General features: G+C 35.9%; 1 protein-coding gene across 4 annotated transcripts in view; it reads left to right on the forward strand.

Annotated features, from left to right (window-relative positions):
• The window catches only part of DSP (desmoplakin), a 115,222-nt gene that overhangs the window by 39,937 nt on the left and 56,977 nt on the right, over positions 1-18,308 (forward strand). For all 4 annotated transcript variants that reach the window (XM_053714718.1, XM_053714719.1, XM_053714720.1 and 1 more), the window contains exon 2: positions 16,131-16,227. In XM_053714718.1, the coding sequence (XP_053570693.1) occupies positions 16,131-16,227 (97 nt within the window). The remainder of the gene's footprint in view (positions 1-16,130; positions 16,228-18,308) is intronic.

Raw genomic sequence — 18,308 nt, forward strand, 5'->3', positions numbered from 1 at the left:
AATGCTAGCTGAAAAGTGTTCATAAATTTAATTCTGAAATTAAAATAAAAGGTTCATCGAAACCAAGAGAATTTTACCTTGAAGACCACATAGACTATAACATTTTCACTATTTAACAGATTATAGCAAACATGCACACAAGTTTGTCATTTTCAAATGTAACAGTATAGAAAATGGCAAAACAAACTTGATCTGAAATGACTCATTACAGCATATTTACATGATGTTAAGACAATCCAAATGCACAGTTGTCATGAAAACCTCATGATTTTAGAATGTCAGGGGTTAATTTTCTCTCTTTTCTTATTGGGTCTTGTATTTCTATGTCTGCTATTATACAACTATAAGAAAAAAAAGACAAGGTTTTTGGGAAGAATGGTTTGTATTAGGTACATCTGGTTGAACACGATGCAGGGGGCAATTCAGTCTTCTTGCTACAGTGATCTTTATGGGCAAAAATCCCAACACAGAATGAAAGAAGATAGTGTTCTCTATCAAGACAGAGAGCTGAGGTAAATTAGAGTTGAAACTTAAGACATGTTTTCATCACTTTTATGTTACTTAATAACAAAATATGACAGTCATATCATGGTTGCTATCAAAATAATCCTCATGATGTCACAATGGGATTGCTTATAAGTGCATGTCCACTGTATATGCATAACTAAAGTTATAAGGTATCCTATAACTTCAGCCAGAACTTAAAATTTGGTTTATGGCCTGCCATAAAGTAGCGGTGGCTACCTTCCTTGCCCACTCTGGAAGGGGCCTGCTCAGCAAAACGGACCTCAGAAAAATTTTTTTTATGGTGAATTGAATAGAGACTAGTAATGACAACATTGTGCTTTTGTTTTTTTAGATAGATTTTTGTCAAATTGTGTTTTGGGATTTTTAATCTGTTAGTCTGGGCTTTTTTCTTAGGATGTCTGGTATAATAAGTTAAGGTGGCGCAAACAGAGATGATATAGTGTGGCATTAAAGGGGAGTTTTGGTATTTTTCTGGGTCTAGTACAGACATTAGAAAGTTTGTTAAAGGGCCATTATAATCATTTTCTAACACAGGGTTAATAAAAAGTTCAATACAGGCATAACATTTAATCAATATAAACCTATTAAATAAAATGTAAGGGTTTAAAGATATTGTTATTACAAATATTTATTGATTCCTCTGCCAACTGAAGTTGACAATGCCACATCCAATTATACTGTTAGTCTCACGACCGACATGTAGGTCAAAACCTGTGCATTGCAGCATTTAAGCAGCTGCTCTCACTGTATACTATGAAGGGCAGGCTGTAGCAATGTCAATCAAAAGTTGATCTTGCCCCTCTGTGCTCATTCACGAATGAGCCAATCAGAAATGGTTACTATAGCAACCTTTGAAGTGTCCTGAGAGCTGATAATGCTCTGCATAAAAAGAGTTTCACTGAGCTAAAACTTTTAAAGCGTCTTGTTTTTGAGCTTGCAAGAGTCTTTTCATTTTTTGCATTTGCATCTCCATTCACGGATATACTTTTAATTTACATTGTGCTCTACTGGGATTATAGTTTCAGGCTTCATTCTCTTTTTCTTGGTTTTGGATTATTGCAGGCATACATTTCAACACTGTGCTATTGATATTACAGTATTTATAAGAGCAAATATATTGAATCAAATATTTTAAACTAAGACTATAATTTATATTGTTATACCATTCCACTATATATTTTATACTGTTACATATATATTTCCCATCATAAAATAAATGACTCTTTACGTAAATATACGTTTATTTACATATAATAGTTTTCTAGGCTAAAATATTATTATGCATTCTGATGGTATAATATATAAAAATAAACTTTACATGAGGGGGTCATAAATTTGATGTAGTATTTTTATTCATGATAACAATAAGTAACCAGCTATAGCAGATTGCTGAAACTGACACGCTAGCAGAGATGGTGTAAACGTTGCTACGGGCAACCAGTTCCTCTGCTAGTGTGTCAGTCGGTGTTCACTGTGTTCCATAAATAGCGTGCTGTTGCGTGCGCCGCTCCCGTGTCTGATCAGCAAGCCAATGCTGATTGGACTCAGGAAAAGAAGAAAAAATGCCCATTTCTGGTGCGTTTTGGAAAAGCTTGTTGTGGTACTATTTTACTGACTTTGAAGTAAGATTTATTAAGTTAAAAATACTAATTTAACCCCCCTCCCAAAGTAAATGTATTAAAAATAACATCTAATTTAATTATATATAGGGTTGGGTAGTTTATTATGAACCTTTAACCTTTGCACCCACAGAACTAAGCCACAGGCTTGCCTGGAGTGGCTAGACTGTGTCAAACTGGTTAAGGTGGAAATGGTTGGTTAACCATTTCTGTGACACCCTGGTGACTGTTGCAGGGTAAGTTAACCCCTGTACGTCACAACAATCATTAGGACACAAAGAACAGGCAAGCCAAATGTGGCCTTGGAAAGAAAGGAAAAGTTCAGTAGAATCAAATGTCTGTGAAGCTGATTGACTTTTTACAGCGCCTAGACTGCTAAAATGGAGCCTCAGCTAAATCCTACTTGAAATACAGGTGTTTCAACATCATCTGTTTAGAGCAGATTGCCTGAAGCTGAAAAACAATTTCAAATAATATTTAAGAATTATGGACTTGTCCTGGTGAAGGTATGCAGAAAATAGACATTCTGGGCAAGTCTGCCTTCTTTGAAATATCTTGGTCTTAATGCTGCATATTTGTAAGCTACAGCAATGATGAGCACGTGGGTGTCATGGTCTAAGGTTGCTTTGCTGATAACGTAGTTGTGGTCATTAAATTACATTAGGTTTATAGCTAGTTGGGCAGTTATTCATTTGTTAAAGGGACATTGTACACCAGATTTTTCTTTGAATCAATGTTTTGTAGATGATCCATTTATATAGGCTATCTGGTGGTGTTTTTGTAAAAAAAATATAGTTTTGCTTATTTTTAATAACATTGGGATGATTTTCAGACTCACAACCAAGCCCCAAAGTTTTAGATGTATACAGACTCCTGGTTGTGTAATAAGTCATTTCATATGCAGGGGAGGGGGTGCTTTCTTAGCCCCTTTCATTGGGTGTCCCAGTCTAACCTCATAAACAGTGCTAAACTGAGAGCTTCTAAGTAAGTTTTTAAAAGGTTTTATATTGGATTTTTATATCAGTATCTGTGCATATTCTTCTTTACAGTATAGTCTATTACATGCAGTTGTATAAAATGTGGTGTATACTATCACTATCAAATTATGAAGGAACTATCTGCTGAAGAAAGAATGTTAATGTAGTGACTGGACATGCCCAGTGTCTAGACCTCAGTCCCACCACACTTGTATTAGACAAACTGGGCTGAAAGGTAACCTAGAAGTACCCACAAGTGCTCTCTATCTTTGGGAATTATTTGATGGCTGGTTTCCTGCTCAGTGTTCTAACTGATGGCATTATGTTCTTTATTCTGTTAATGGGAAATATGCAACAGTGCATTTTAAACGTGATTAAAAACATTTGGTTTGCATTATACTTGCTTTTTTATTTATTTTTTTCCCCCTTAAAACTTGTCAAAAGTGATAGCTTTGATCTTGCATGTGACATACTGGCAGTACGTGTTAAAGGAGAACGGTGGATTTCAACTTTGAATTATACCCCTTTAAAGCAGCAAAACTATTTTAAGAGCTAGGTATCTGTGTACCCAAAAATGTAGGGGAGCAAGAAGTAAAATTCTAATATATGTGCCTTCCAAGACTTTTTATTTTGAGGAAGCCAAGGTATGGACACAATTTTAATGTTTTAAAAGTGATGGAAACAATATTTTAGATGGACTGTAATTCATCCATTCTAACAACGATGTCATAACTTACTTTTTAATTTAGCCATGAGATTCTATTACCCCATGCTCCATCTACCCACTTCAAAAGTATTTTTTTTTTTATTTGAGACAGAGCTGATGGTTTTGACTGTTTAACAATCGTCTCCCTAGCTACATCGTTGGCTAACAAAAATAATTGATTTTGAAGTGGGTGGCCGGGGCGTGGGGTTATAGAATTTAATTGCTATATTAAAAAGTAAGTTATAGCTTATCTGTATTAGAATGGATGAATTAAAGTCCATCTTAAATATCGTTTCCAGTACGCATCTGATTATACAAATTTAAAATAGTCCAACAGAGTTGGGTCCCGACATCATAGAGGGAGTCACAGATGAAAGTTGGGCTACAGAGATACCTTACACCCGCTGTCCTCTCTAAATGGTACAAATTAAAGGTTCTCTGCCCTAGATGTTCAGCTACAGGAGCTGACCTATACCATTGTTTATGGAGCTGCCCAACGATTCGTCAATACTGGGGGAAAATCATATTTTGGATGATGGTAGTTCTGAAGTTGGACTACAAAATATCTCCGATTGAGATTTTTTTCTTGGTAAAATTCCAGGGTATACCTAAGAATTATAGTCTAATAAACACCATTATATTAGCAGCACGTAACCTTATCTTTAAAGCATGGAAAGCATCCTCTGCACCTACAATGGCCCAATTCAAAAGGGCTTTGACGGATCAATTCATAATAGAACAGATCAATATACCATACCCACAAGATAAATACTTAGCGGTATTTTTTAAAAAGTGGGAAATATTTGTAAGATCTCTGCCCCTAATACACCAAAAAAAAATTAATCAAACCAATCAGAAACTCGGAGTTTATCCAGATGAATATTTGGGCGGGTCACTTCCCAGGTGAATGGCTAGAGGACTCCGAGTGAGGGGTCGGGGGGAGGTGGGGGTTGGGAGGGGGGGATAGGGGTTTTTTTTGTGTTTTTTTTTTTTTGTTTGTCTGTTGTCGTAGTGTTTGTGAAGGGGGGGGGTGAAAAGATAAAAATGCAACTAAGATAAAGATAAGATTAGCTACCTGACAAAAGTCTACACGGTTATACTATGCACTTTTTAGCCGATATATGAATGCTTGCTCTAATAAGTTTGTCAGATTTGTATTTATGCACGGACACTTTAGTCCTCTTACTCTGGTTTACACTGTTTTTATTTAACTATGTACGTATGCTCTATATTTAGTATGGCACTTGTATTTGCTTTTATTTGCTAACCGTCAATGTAACAAATATCTTTGTCTTTGTTATAAATAAAGTTTAAAAAAAAAAAAAAATTGGGAATTTACATTTTGTCTTGTGTTTGCTTTCATTTTCATATATTTATAGAAATGTATACAATGTAAAAAAATATATGAAATAAACCTGTTTTGGTATGAAAATATAAATATACAACAACTAGTGTATTCTTTAGTGTATTGTTACATTTTTTTATTGAACATAAGTTTCAATGTATTCAGTTTACAGGTTATAAAAGATTGTAGTGATTTTCAGACTCAAAAGTAATGTAGACCCAATGTAGTGCACATCACTGAATTTTCCATATTAACATGGGGTTTGTGCTATTACAAACATGGGATAATTTGACACACTATTTGATGTCCATTCTCCAGATAACACTATGAATAAGCACTTTCACATTATAAAATAATAAAATTGTATATGTCACATTGTTGTCATCACAAAATCTCTAAGATCAGCAACAGTTTTACATTTTGTCAGTAAATGATGTTGGTGCTGTGTGTGCAGGCTGCTTGCGACTTTAAAATAATCAAAATGCTGCTGCTGTTTTATTTTCATTCTGAAAACAAAGTATATTGGTGAAATTGGTTTGTCCATAATTTGATGATAACTCTAGCTCAACATTTAAGTAAAGACAACCTGTTTGGGGACATAATCAAATAAGAAAATGTGTGCAAACTATGAAATATTTTTTAAACTGATTACAGATCTATAGTGTAGGAAAATAAAGGAATGCAGAATTCTCTCTCATATCGGCTGTTACTGCTTTATAATTAACTATGTAAATATATCATTTCTATTATGTGTTTTGGAGAGTTATTTGGGCAAAGTCAAAATTATTTGTATTTCTTTATACTCATGAAATTTGTTTTAAAGAGGTAGAAACATGCGGAAAAAAACATGCTATTTTTTTATCAATCTGTTAAGTAATTATTATGTTTGTCTGATCCCCGTTGCATTGATTATTGTTTATTTGTAAAGCACTGTCCTATACGGTAGTTCAGAGTCCATACACAAGCGGGTACACAATACATGACAATTATATACTTATACAAACACACACACACAAAACAAACAGACCCTGCTCAATAGATCTTATAATCTATACGCAGACATAAAATAACAATGACAATGTTAGTATTTTATTATGTGTTTTTCCATTGCATTCAATAGACAGAAACCAATATGAAAAGAAATTGATCAGCCAATTGGCACCACAACACAGACCTGGCAAATCTACAAATTGGAATAACCGGGGGAGGGGTAATGGACACAATTAGCTGTTAGTTAAAACAAATTTAGTTAATATAATTTGCAAAATACTTTGAAAGCACACCACAATATCAGTGTAACTTGTCAGAATGTACAGACAACCAGATGGTTTCTGGAACAAATATTCTTATGTTCAGCATCACCTTCCTTATCTTTTTTAGGTAAATAGTCTGAGAGAGATGATGTAATACATACTAACTCATCTGAAGCACGGCAAAGACTGTGTAATGCTTTGGTCTTGTATGGCAGGCTCTAGAATGACCTAATTTCATGTTATTTGTGATCCAGTTAATGATGGCACCAATAAAGATGGTGTACAAGGAAATGCCTCCAGTTACTAGACAGCACATTACTTGTAGTATAAGACTGAGGTCAGAAATCATATGAAAATAGCAACAGTAAATTATCTGGAGTAGAGCTCACTAAAGAAAATACCCAGGGGGTTGGCTTAAAGGGACACAAAACCCATTCCCCCATGATTCAGATAGAGCATGCAATTTCAAGCAACTTTATAATTTACTCCAATTATAATTTTTTTCTCGGTTGTCTTGCTATCTTTATTGAAAAAGCCACGGGAGCCAGCCCATTTTTAGTTCAGCAAGCGATACCTGGTGATAAACCAAAAATGGTCCGGCTCCTCTGCTTACATTCCTGATTTTTTTTATAAAGATAACAAAGAGAAATGTATAATAGGAGTAAATTAGAAAGTTTCTTAAAATTGCTTGCTCTATCTGAATCATGAAAGAAAAAAACTTGAGTTTTGTTTCCCTTTAATCTGTGAATCAGCGGTTAATTAAGTTACCAATTGTAAACATTATTATATTTAAATACTACTATTTAGCTAAGTGGAATTTAAAATGTCCCTTTTAGTCAGTGGCACTGTAAATGACCATTTAGAGGATTTTCACCATATAAATATCAGATGAAAGTAAATATAGTCTATTTAATAAGGCGGGATCTGTACATCTCCCTGGCTCGCTTTGATTTGGAGGAGTGTCTTAATGACTGTTGAACCAACCCATAATTAGTAAGGGTGGGAAAATATTTACTCTACACACAATGTGTGATGAGGCCAGCACCATTATTTTCATATAAAGAGATATTAAACAAAAAGAAAAGAAAAAAAGGTGTTACATTAAAGATGTTTAATTTAAAATGAACTGGCAGTGCATGTGTTTTAGCTGTCTGTCCCTACAGATGATTTATACACTGACTGATAAGGACAACTCACACAGATCTGTTGAACAGTGCGATAAAACAAAACAACAACAAAACTTTAAAGGGACATTAAACCCAAATTTTTTCTTTCATGATTCAGACAGAGAATACAATTTTAAACGACATTCCAATTTACTTCTATTATTTAATTTGCTTCATTCTTCAGATATCCTTTGTTGAAGAAATAGCAATGATCATGGGTGAACCAATCACACGAGGCATCTATGTGCATCCATCAATCAGCAGCTACTGAGCCTATCTAGATATGCTTTTAAACAAAGGATATCAAGAAAATGAAGCAAATTAGATAATAGAAGTAAAATGGAAAGTTGTTAAAAATCATAAAAGAAAAAAAATTGGGTTTCATGTCTCTTTAAGGACCATTAAATACATTATAATTGCATAATCAAGAAGACAATACAGTAGCACTTACTCTGAATTTTATAGGAGAAGTAAAAAAAATCCTTTCATGATTCAGATAGAGCATTCAATTTTAAACAACTTTCCAATTTACTTCTTTTATCAGATTTTCTTTGTTTTCTTGTTATCCTTTTGTTGAAAAGTATAAATGTAAGCTCAGGAGTGTGCAGCACTATATGGCAGCACTTTTGCAACAATGGTATACATTAGCAAGCGCAGTAGATGGCAGCACTATTTCCTGTCATCATGTACTGCTTCCGGCATGTGCACATGACCTACCTCTCCAACTAAAAATAACATGAGAACAAAGCATATTTGATAATAGAAGTAAATTGGAAACTTTTTTAAAATTGTATTCTCTATCTGAATAATATAAGAAAAATGTTGGGTTTTATGTCCCTTTAAAGGGACACTGAACCCAACTTTTTTTTCTTTCTTGATTCAGATAGAGTATGCAATTTTAAACAACTTTATAATTTACTCCTATTATCAATTTTTCTTCGTTCTTTTGCTTTCTTTTTTGAAAAAGAAGGCATCTAAGCTATTTTTTGGTTCAGACCATGGAAAGCACTTGTTTATTGGTCGGTGAATTTACCTACCAATCAGCAAGAACAACACAGTGTGTTCACCAAAAATGGGCCGGCATCTAAATTTACATTCTTGCATTTCAAATAAAGATACCAAGAGAATGAAAAGAATTTGATAATAGGAGTAAATTAGAAAGTTGCTTAAATTTGCATGCTCTATCTGAATCACAATAGAAAAAATTTGGGTTCAGTGTCCCTTTAAGTTTTAAATAAAAAATAAACAAGGAAAATGACATTAATGTCTATATAAATGTTACTGCTGACTTAATATACAAAGCACATATACTGACAAGTTGTCATCCTCCTATTAAATAGTGCCCGTAATGCTAATCTGCATAAACACTGAACGCTCAGCATTTTAAATAATTACAGTAAACTGCAAACACACAAAATAAAACCATAAACTGTGCATTTACAGTTTCTCGGGAACCCTAGAGCCGTTTAGTACCCTGTTAAAATTTTATGGATTACCAATAAAGTATTTCTTTTTTCCTGCACTACAGCTATTGGTTTATTGAGTCAACGGAACAGGTAATACATTTTGTTTGTGCATCAGCAGTAAATACATATCTGTGCATAGTGATTACAAATACTTTTATTTATGCTGAGTTTTAGTCACTTTGCAACCAGAGATATGTATTTACTGAATTGTCTAATATAAATTACTTTATGTTATGATAACCGCATATTGCAGCACAGGCAGTGCATTACGTGCTTTGCACTTTATGTTTTACTCATTTTAATTTACCTTGAACCAGTCTGGTATGCAGAAGTCAAACCCGGGAAGCTACACAGACACAGTAGGAGTAGGCCCCAGGCAGCTGCATGCAGGGCTGGCATTGGCTGTGGAGACAGATAGCTGAGGTAGAAGACTCTTTGACAGTGGTGACCAGCACTGAATATTCTGCTGTCTGACGCCACCTGTTGCTGCTACAGAACCTCTGCAGCTCCATCTTCCTGATCAGCCCATAGAGAGGCCAGCAGTGCACACTGTGGGTGGGCGAGAAGGACAAATTGGAGAGGGAGGAATAAAGGATTCTGGGACATTGATAAAAGATTCTATTACATTAGTCTTACCTCCCAATTCAGGGGTTATCCTGGTCATTGGGTGGCAACCTTAATCATTCTCCCCTCATACTTACCTTGATTTCATTCCTCACATTATTCCCATTCTTCCATCTCAGTGTTGTTTTGTAACTGCACATCTAATAAAACCTTGCAACTGGACACTGTAGTAAATATATCAATGGAGTCCTACGAAGGGCTGTTGGGACCACACTGAGCTAATGTAAAATTAAAGGGACAGTCAAGTCCAAAAAAAAATAAATAGGGCATGTCATTTTAAACAACTTTCCAATTTACTTTTATCATCAATTTTGCTTTGTTTAGCTAAACCTAGGAAGGCTCATATGATAATTTCTAAGCCCTTGAAGGCCGCCTCTAATCACATGCTTTTGTATTTGCTTTTCACAACAGGGGAGAGGAGAGCTAGTTCATGTAAACCATACAGATAACATTGTGATCACGCCCATGGATTGTGGCAGACACTGCACTAATTGGCTAAAATGAAAGTCAATTGATAATAAATAAAATATCATGTGATCAGGGGGCTGTCAGAAGATGCTTAGATACAAGTTAATCACAGAGCTAAAAAGTATATTAATATAACAGTGTTGGCTGTGCAAAACTGGGGAATGGGTACTAAAGGGATTATCTATCTTAAAACAACAAAAATTCTGGTGTTGACTGTCCCTTTAATATAGTACAGGACTCACAATGGCTTTGAAGCTTAGACTGTCAAGTGGAGAAGTACATGGATTTAAAAAAAAAAAAGTTTAGCATTAAATAATTTTTAAAAATAAATGATTTTTAAGAATAAAAACACTGAATAAATAATTTGAAAATAGTCAGCACCAAAAAGCATTTCACTAGAAATGCTTGTGTAATACTGCCCCCTGCACATTCGCAGCCAATGCGATCGGGCGGATTGCTGTCCGCCGACTCAGAGGTGGCGGACGAGTTAAAGGGATATGAAACCCAAAATTTTGCTTTCATGATTCAGATAGAGCAGGAAATTTTAAGCAACTTTCTAATTTACCCCTATTAACATTTTTCTCCATTCTCTTGGAATGCTTTGTTGAATGAGCAGCAATGCACTTCTGGTTAGTGACTGAACACATGCGTGAGCCAATGACAATCGGTATATATATGCATCCACCAATCAGCAACTGGAACCTAGGTTCTTTGCTGCTCCTGATCTTTCATAGATAAATCTTTCAGGAAAGGATAACAAGAGAAGAAAGCAAATTAAATAATAGAGGTAAATTGGAAAGTTGTTTAAAATTGTATTCTCTATCAGAATAATGAAATAAATTTTTTAGGTTTCATGTCCCTTTAAGGAGCGGTGGTCTTAAGACTGCTGCTTCTTAACTCCTGTTTTCCGCGAGCCTGAAGGCTTGCACGGAAAAAGATGCATTAAGATGCATACGGGGTATGATAAATCGGCCCCTTATTTTGAATTTAATATGAGTAGTCGATTTTTTTTCTGAAAAATTTCCTTCCCCCTTTATCATGTGACAACCATCAGCCAATCACCAAATACATATACGTATACACTGTAAATTCTTGTTTTTTTTTAAGTCATGAAAGTTTAATTTTGACTTTAGTGTTCCTTTAACTTGCAGGTTGACAGACAATATTGTCTTTTTCTTATTTCTGTCACTTTAGTACCTTTCACTTTATTATACTTGTAATTGATCTTTAAGCCTTTTTCTTGTTGTGACATATAATCAATTAAAAAAAAAATTAAATCAATTTGTCATTATTATCCTTTAAATAATTTGAATTTAAGAAAAATTGCTGTATTATAATTAGATATATATTTTTTATATAAAAAGTAGATTAAAATGAATTATTTATACAGAAATAATGTGCCAAACTACCAAGATGGGGGGAGGGGCATTGATATTTTGTACACTACATGGTCTACAATCACTATGACCTAGATTTGGAGTTTGGCGTTAGCCGTGAAAACCAGCGTTAGAGGCTCCTAACGCTGGTTTTAGGCTACCGCCGGTATTTAGAGTCACTCGAAATAGGGTCTAACGCTCACTTTTCAGCCGCGACTTTTCCATACCGCAGATCCCCTTACGTCAATTGCGTATCCTATCTTTTCAATGGGATTTTTCTAACTCCGGTATTTAGAGTCGTTTCTGAAGTGAGCGTTAGACATCTAACGACAAAACTCCAGCCGCAGGAAAAAAGTCAGTAGTTAAGAGTTTTCTGGGCTAACGCCGGTTTCTAAAGCTCTTAACTACTGTACTCTAAAGTACACTAACACCCATAAACTACCTATGTACCCCTAAACCGAGGTCCCCCCACATCGCCGACACTCGAATAAATTTTTTTAACCCCTAATCTGCCGACCGCCACCTACGTTATACTTATGCACCCCTAATCTGCTCCCCCTAACACCGCCGACCCCTGTATTATATTTATTAACCCCTAATCTGCCCCCCTCAACGTCGCCTCTATCTGCCTACACTTATTAACCCCTAATCTGCCGACCGCAAAGCGCCGCCACCTACGTTATCCTTATGTACCCCTAATCTGCTGCCCCTAACACTGCCGACCCCTATATTATATTTATTAACCCCTAACCTGCCCCCCACAACGTCGCCGCCAGCTACCTACAATAATTAACCCCTAATCTGCCGAGCGGACCTGAGCGCTACTATAATAAAGTTTATAACCCCTAATCCGCCTCACTAACCCTATAATAAATAGTATTAACCCCTAATCTGCCCTCCCTAACATCGCCGACACCTAACTTCAATTATTAACCCCTAATCTGCCGACCGGAGCTCACCGCTATTCTAATAAATGTATTAACCCCTAAAGCTAAGTCTAACCCTAACACTAACACCCCCCTAAATTAAATATAATTTTATTCTAACGAAATTAATTAACTCTTATTAAATAAATTATTCCTATTTAAAGCTAAATACTTACCTGTAAAATAAACCCTAATATAGCTACAATATAAATTATAATTACATTGTAGCTATTTTAGGATTAATATTTATTTTACAGGCAACTTTGTATTTATTTTAACCAGGTACAATAGCTATTAAATAGTTAAGAACTATTTAATAGTTACCTAGTTAAAATAATTACAAAATTACCTGTAAAATAAATCCTAACCTAAGTTACAATTAAACCTAACACTATACTATCATTAAATTAATTAAATAAAATACCTACAATTACCTACAATTAAACCTAACACTACACTATCAATACATTAATTAAATACAATACCTACAAAAAAATACATTTAAATAAACTAACTAAAGTACAAAAAATAAAAAAGAACTAAGTTACAAAAAATAAAAAAATATTTACAAACATAAGAAAAATATTACAACAATTTTAAACTAATTACACCTACTCTAAGCCCCCTAATAAAATAACAAAGACCCCCAAAATAAAAAAATGCCCTACCCTATTCTAAATTACTAAAGTTCAAAGCTCTTTTACCTTACCAGCCCTGAACAGGGCCCTTTGCAGGGCATGCCCCAAAAAGTTCAGCTCTGTTTCCTGTAAAAAAAACCATACAATACCCCCCCCCCAACATTACAACCCACCACCCACATACCCCTAATCTAACCCAAACCCCCCTTAAATAAACCTAACACTAAGCCCCTGAAGATCATCCTACCTTGTCTTCACCTCACCAGGTATCACCGATCCGTCCTGGCTCCAAAATCTTCATCCAACCCAAGCGAGGGCTAGACATCCATCATCCGGTGGCTGAAGAGGTCCAGAAGAGGCTCCAAAGTCTTCATCCTATCCGGGAAGAAGAGTAGATCCGGACCGGCAACCATCATCTTCCAAGCGGCATCTTCTATCTTCATCCGATGAGGACCGGCTCCATCCTGAAGACCTCCGACGCGGACCCATCTTCATCCGGCGACGTCCAACTGAAGAATGACGGTTCCTTTAAGGGACGTCATCCAAGATGGCGTCCCTCAAATTCCGATTGGCTGATAGGATTCTGTTCCGATCAGCCAATAGAATGCGAATGCGAGCTCAATCTGATTGGCTGATTGGATCAGCCAATCGGATTGATCTTGATTCTGATTGGCTGATTCCATCAGCCAATCAGAATATTCCTACCTTAATTCCGATTGGCTGATAGAATCCTATCAGCCAATCGGAATTCGAGGGACGCCATCTTGGATGACGTCCCTTAAAGGAACCGTCATTCTTCAGTTGGACGTCGCCGGAAAAAGATGGGTCCGCGGTGGAGGTCTTCAGGATGGAGCCGGTCGTCATCGGATGAAGATTGAAGATGCCGCTTGGTTCAAGATGGTTGCCGGTCCGGATCGCCTCTTCTTCCCGGATAGGATGAAGACTTTGGAGCCTCTTCTGGACCTCTTCAGCCACCGGATGATGGATCGCCAACCCCCGCTTGGGTTGGATGAAGATTTTGGAGCCAGGACGGATCGGTGATACCTGGTGAGGTGAAGACAAGGTAGGATGATCTTCAGGGGCTTAGTGTTAGGTTTATTTAAGGGGGGTTTGGGTTAGATTAGGGGTATGTGGGTGGTGGGTTGTAATGTTGGGGGGGGGGTATTGTATGTTTTTTTTTACAGGCAAAAGAGCTGAACTTATTGGGGCATGCCCCGCAAAGGGCCCTGTTCAGGGCTGGTAAGGTAAAAGAGCTTTTAACTTTAGTAATTTAGAATAGGGTAGGGCATTTTTTATTTTGGGGGTCTTTATTATTTTATTAGGGGGCTTAGAGTAGGTGTAATTAGTTTAAAATTGTTGTAATATTTTTCTTATGTTTGTAAATATTTTTTTATTTTTTGTAACTTAGTTCTTTTTTATTTTTTGTACTTTAGCTAGTTTATTTAATTGTATTTATTTGTAGGAATTGTATTTAATTAATTTATTGATAGTGTAGTGTTAGGTTAATTGTAGGTAGTTTATTTAATTAATTTATTGATAGTGTAGTGTTAGGTTTAATTGTAACTTAGGTTAGTATTTATTTTACAGGTAATTTTGTAATTATTTTAACTATTTTAGCTATTAAATAGTTCTTAACTATTAAATAGCTATTGTACCTGGTTAAAATAAATACAAAGTTGCCTGTAAAATAAATATAAATCCTAAAATAGCTACAATATAATTATTATTTATATTGTAGCTATATTAGGATTTATTTTACAGGTAAGTATTTAGCTTTAAATAGGAATAATTTATTTAATAAGAGTTAATTAATTTCGTTAGATTAAAATTATATTTAACTTAGGGGGGTGTTAGTGTTAGGGTTAGACTTAGCTTTAGGGGTTAATACATTTATTAGAATAGCGGTGAGCTCCGGTCGGCAGATTAGGGGTTAATGTTTGAAGTTAGGTGTCGGCGATGTTAGGGAGGGCAGATTAGGGGTTAATACTATTTAATATAGGGTTAGTGAGGCGGATTAGGGGTTAATAACTTTATTATAGTAGCGCTCAGGTCCGCTCGGCAGATTAGGGGTTAATTATTGTAGGTAGCTGGCTGCGACGTTGTGGGGGGCAGGTTAGGGGTTAATAAATATAATATAGGGGTCGGCGGTGTTAGGGGCAGCAGATTAGGGGTACATAAGGATAATGTAAGTAGCGGCGGTTTACGGAGCGGCAGATTAGGGGTTAAAAATAAAATGCAGGTGTCAGCGATAGCGGGGGCAGCAGATTAGGGGTTAATAAGTGTAAGGTTAGGGTTGTTTAGACTCGGGGTACATGTTAGGGTGTTAAGTGCAGACGTAGGAAGTGTTTCCCCATAGCAAACAATGGGGCTGCGTTAAGAGCTGAACGCGGCTTTTTTGCAGGTGTTAGGTTTTTTTCAGCTCAAACAGCCCCATTGTTTCCTATGGGGGAATCGTGCATGAGCACGTTTTTGAGGCTGGCCGCTTGCGTAAGCAACTCTGGTATTGAGAGTTGAAGCTGCGTTAAAAATGCTCTACGCTCCTTTTTTGGAGCCTAACGCAGCCTTTATGTGGACTCTCAATACCAGAGTTATTTTTATGGTGCGGCCAGAAAAAAGCCGGCGTTAGTTTTTCGGGTTGTTACCGACAAAACTCCAAATCTAGCCGTATGTAAATTAACAAGTCACATATAGGTTAGGAATCTGATTAAATGTTTTGTAGCTCACAATGTAACACAGAGCTAAAATAATAGCTTGTGGGTCTTTACTAAAAGGAATATAAATAAGTGAAATATCCATTTTATTCATAACTATTTATCACCTGTGTCACACTTTGGATTTATATTATTTATTTATCTCCAGTACAACTGACTAAACAAAAACGTATTACTAAATTATTTTTTTCATTTAATTCAAATGTATCTATTAATATAATGCTTTAAAATTGATATAAATGAATCTATATATCTGTTGCAATGCATTCTAAGAATCTAAAAGAAACGACCTGTATAAATGAAAAATGGTTTGTTCTGTATATACAGGCAATCTGGTACAATGTCAAGACGTCCGAATACCGTTCAGGATATGCTCCAGAATATTGGAGAGAACTTGATGCATGCGGAACTCATTGCACAGCCTGTAAGTATCCAATCTTTATTTAAAAATATTAAACAAAAATGATACAATATGACCATAAGGATTATAACATCCAAATTCTTAAAACATAGAAACCTAGATTATCATTTAAATGTGTTTTGCTGATGAGTTCTAAATTCAATTAATATAAAAAAAAATTTAATGCATATAAAAAAAACAGAATGACCATACGTTTTACCTGTCTAAAGTATAAGGAAACTTTATCTCAGGAAATCTTGATTTCATTGGGGTCTATTTAACAAGGGCCAAATGGCCCATGTTCTCCTTGTTTCCGTGCGAGTCTTCAGGAGTTAAGAAGCAGCGGTCTTAAGACCGCTGCTCCTTAACTCATACGCCGCCTCTGAGGCCTCTATAGCGGGCGTATAGCAATCCGCCCGATCATGTACGATTGGGCTGATTGACATCCCCTGCTAGCGGCCGATTAGCCGAGAATCCGCAGGGGGCGGCATTGCACCAGCAGTTCACCAGAACTGCTAGTGCAATGATAGATCATGTCTGTCCGCACAATGATAAATGGACCCCATTGGGTTACTATGTCCCCACCTCAACAAGTAGAAGGATATTGCTATTATAAAACAAACCTTTGTGGGGAGAAATGGATAACAGTATTTAGCATAAAAAGGTGGCTTATAGCAGATAAGACCCAAAAGTCATAGACAAGCCTCTAGAAGCCAGACAAGTAAAAAAAAAAAAAGTTCAGTATTATTCCTCAGAGTAGCTTTTCATATCCCATGTATTTTTATTGTATTGGATTCGATCTATTGTGCTAAATTGCCAACGTATCATTCATTTCCAGTTTAGGGTTGGGATCTGTCCGGGAATAACTCGGACAGTTCGGGTTTCCATTTGTGTGTCCAGGATTTTAAGCAGAGTCTGGCCCACACATGCAAATGTCCGGGTTTGATAGGAAACAGCCACAGCCAAAAAGGTGACCTTGTGCATTTGCAACACACTGCACATGCCTACAGTTATTTCTCTCTTACGTGTTTGTCTTTGTGTGGGAGTGTGTCTGTGTGTAAGTGTCTTTGTGTGAGAGAGTGTATGTGTCTTTGTGTTTGTCAGTGTCTTTCTGTGTGTACAATTCTGTGTGTGAAGGAGTGAGTGTTTTTGTGTGTGGGAGTAATTGTGTGTGTGTGAGAGAGAATGTGTGTGACAGTGTGTGTGTGTTAGTGTGTGAAAGAGAGAGTGTGTAAGAGAGTGCTAGTCTTTGTGTGTGTGAGATAATAAATGTGTGAGAGAGAGATTATGTGTGTGAGTGTGTGTTAGTGTGATATAGTGTGTGTGTGTGTTATTGTGTGAGAGAAAGTGTGTGTTAGTCTTTGTGTGTGTGTGTGTTTGTGAGAGACAATGAGTGTGCGTGTGAGAGAGAGTATGTGTGTGACAGTATGAATATATATCTCACACACACACTCTATGTGCAATTTTGTGTTTATGTGCTATTTATATATAGTGTGTACTCTGTAAAAAAAAAAAAAAAGAGTGCTGTTTGGGTTTGGCTTGAACTAAAAGTGGCAACCCTATTTGGAGTTTACAAACTAATATTTTAAGTCAAGATCAACAAACAAATCTCTCTTTAGGAAAAAAAATTCTTAGCTAATAATTTGCTTCTAAACCTTTTAGGAATAAAAAATAACACACAGCTCATGGGTTAGAAGTTTGTTAGCAAAGTGCTACATTCCTCTTAATCCTATAGATTTCGCCCATTAATTATTTCTAGCTTCAGAAAGGGTGCAGTAAAGAGTGAAGGCAGTGCTGGTTTATTTTTTAGTTGCTATAGAAATATTTAATGATTTACTAACAAGCATTTACAAAGATAAAAGTATATTGCCTTTTTCCTCTGTGTTCATGATTTTTATTACACTAGACTTTACAAAGTGCAGTTACAATCTACAGAAACTTCACAGGGATACTCCTAATATTCACTGACCACTGATTAATTTGTTTCCGTATATATATATATTTGCCCTTAATGGGAAACAAAGGTAGAAATATTGACTTTGCATTTATTATTTTATAACAAGAAACTGTTCATTATAATTCTATTTAAAATGTTGCATTAATAT

This window comes from Bombina bombina, chromosome 5 (genome assembly GCF_027579735.1).
Source record: "Bombina bombina isolate aBomBom1 chromosome 5, aBomBom1.pri, whole genome shotgun sequence".
Lineage (NCBI taxonomy): Eukaryota > Metazoa > Chordata > Amphibia > Anura > Bombinatoridae > Bombina > Bombina bombina.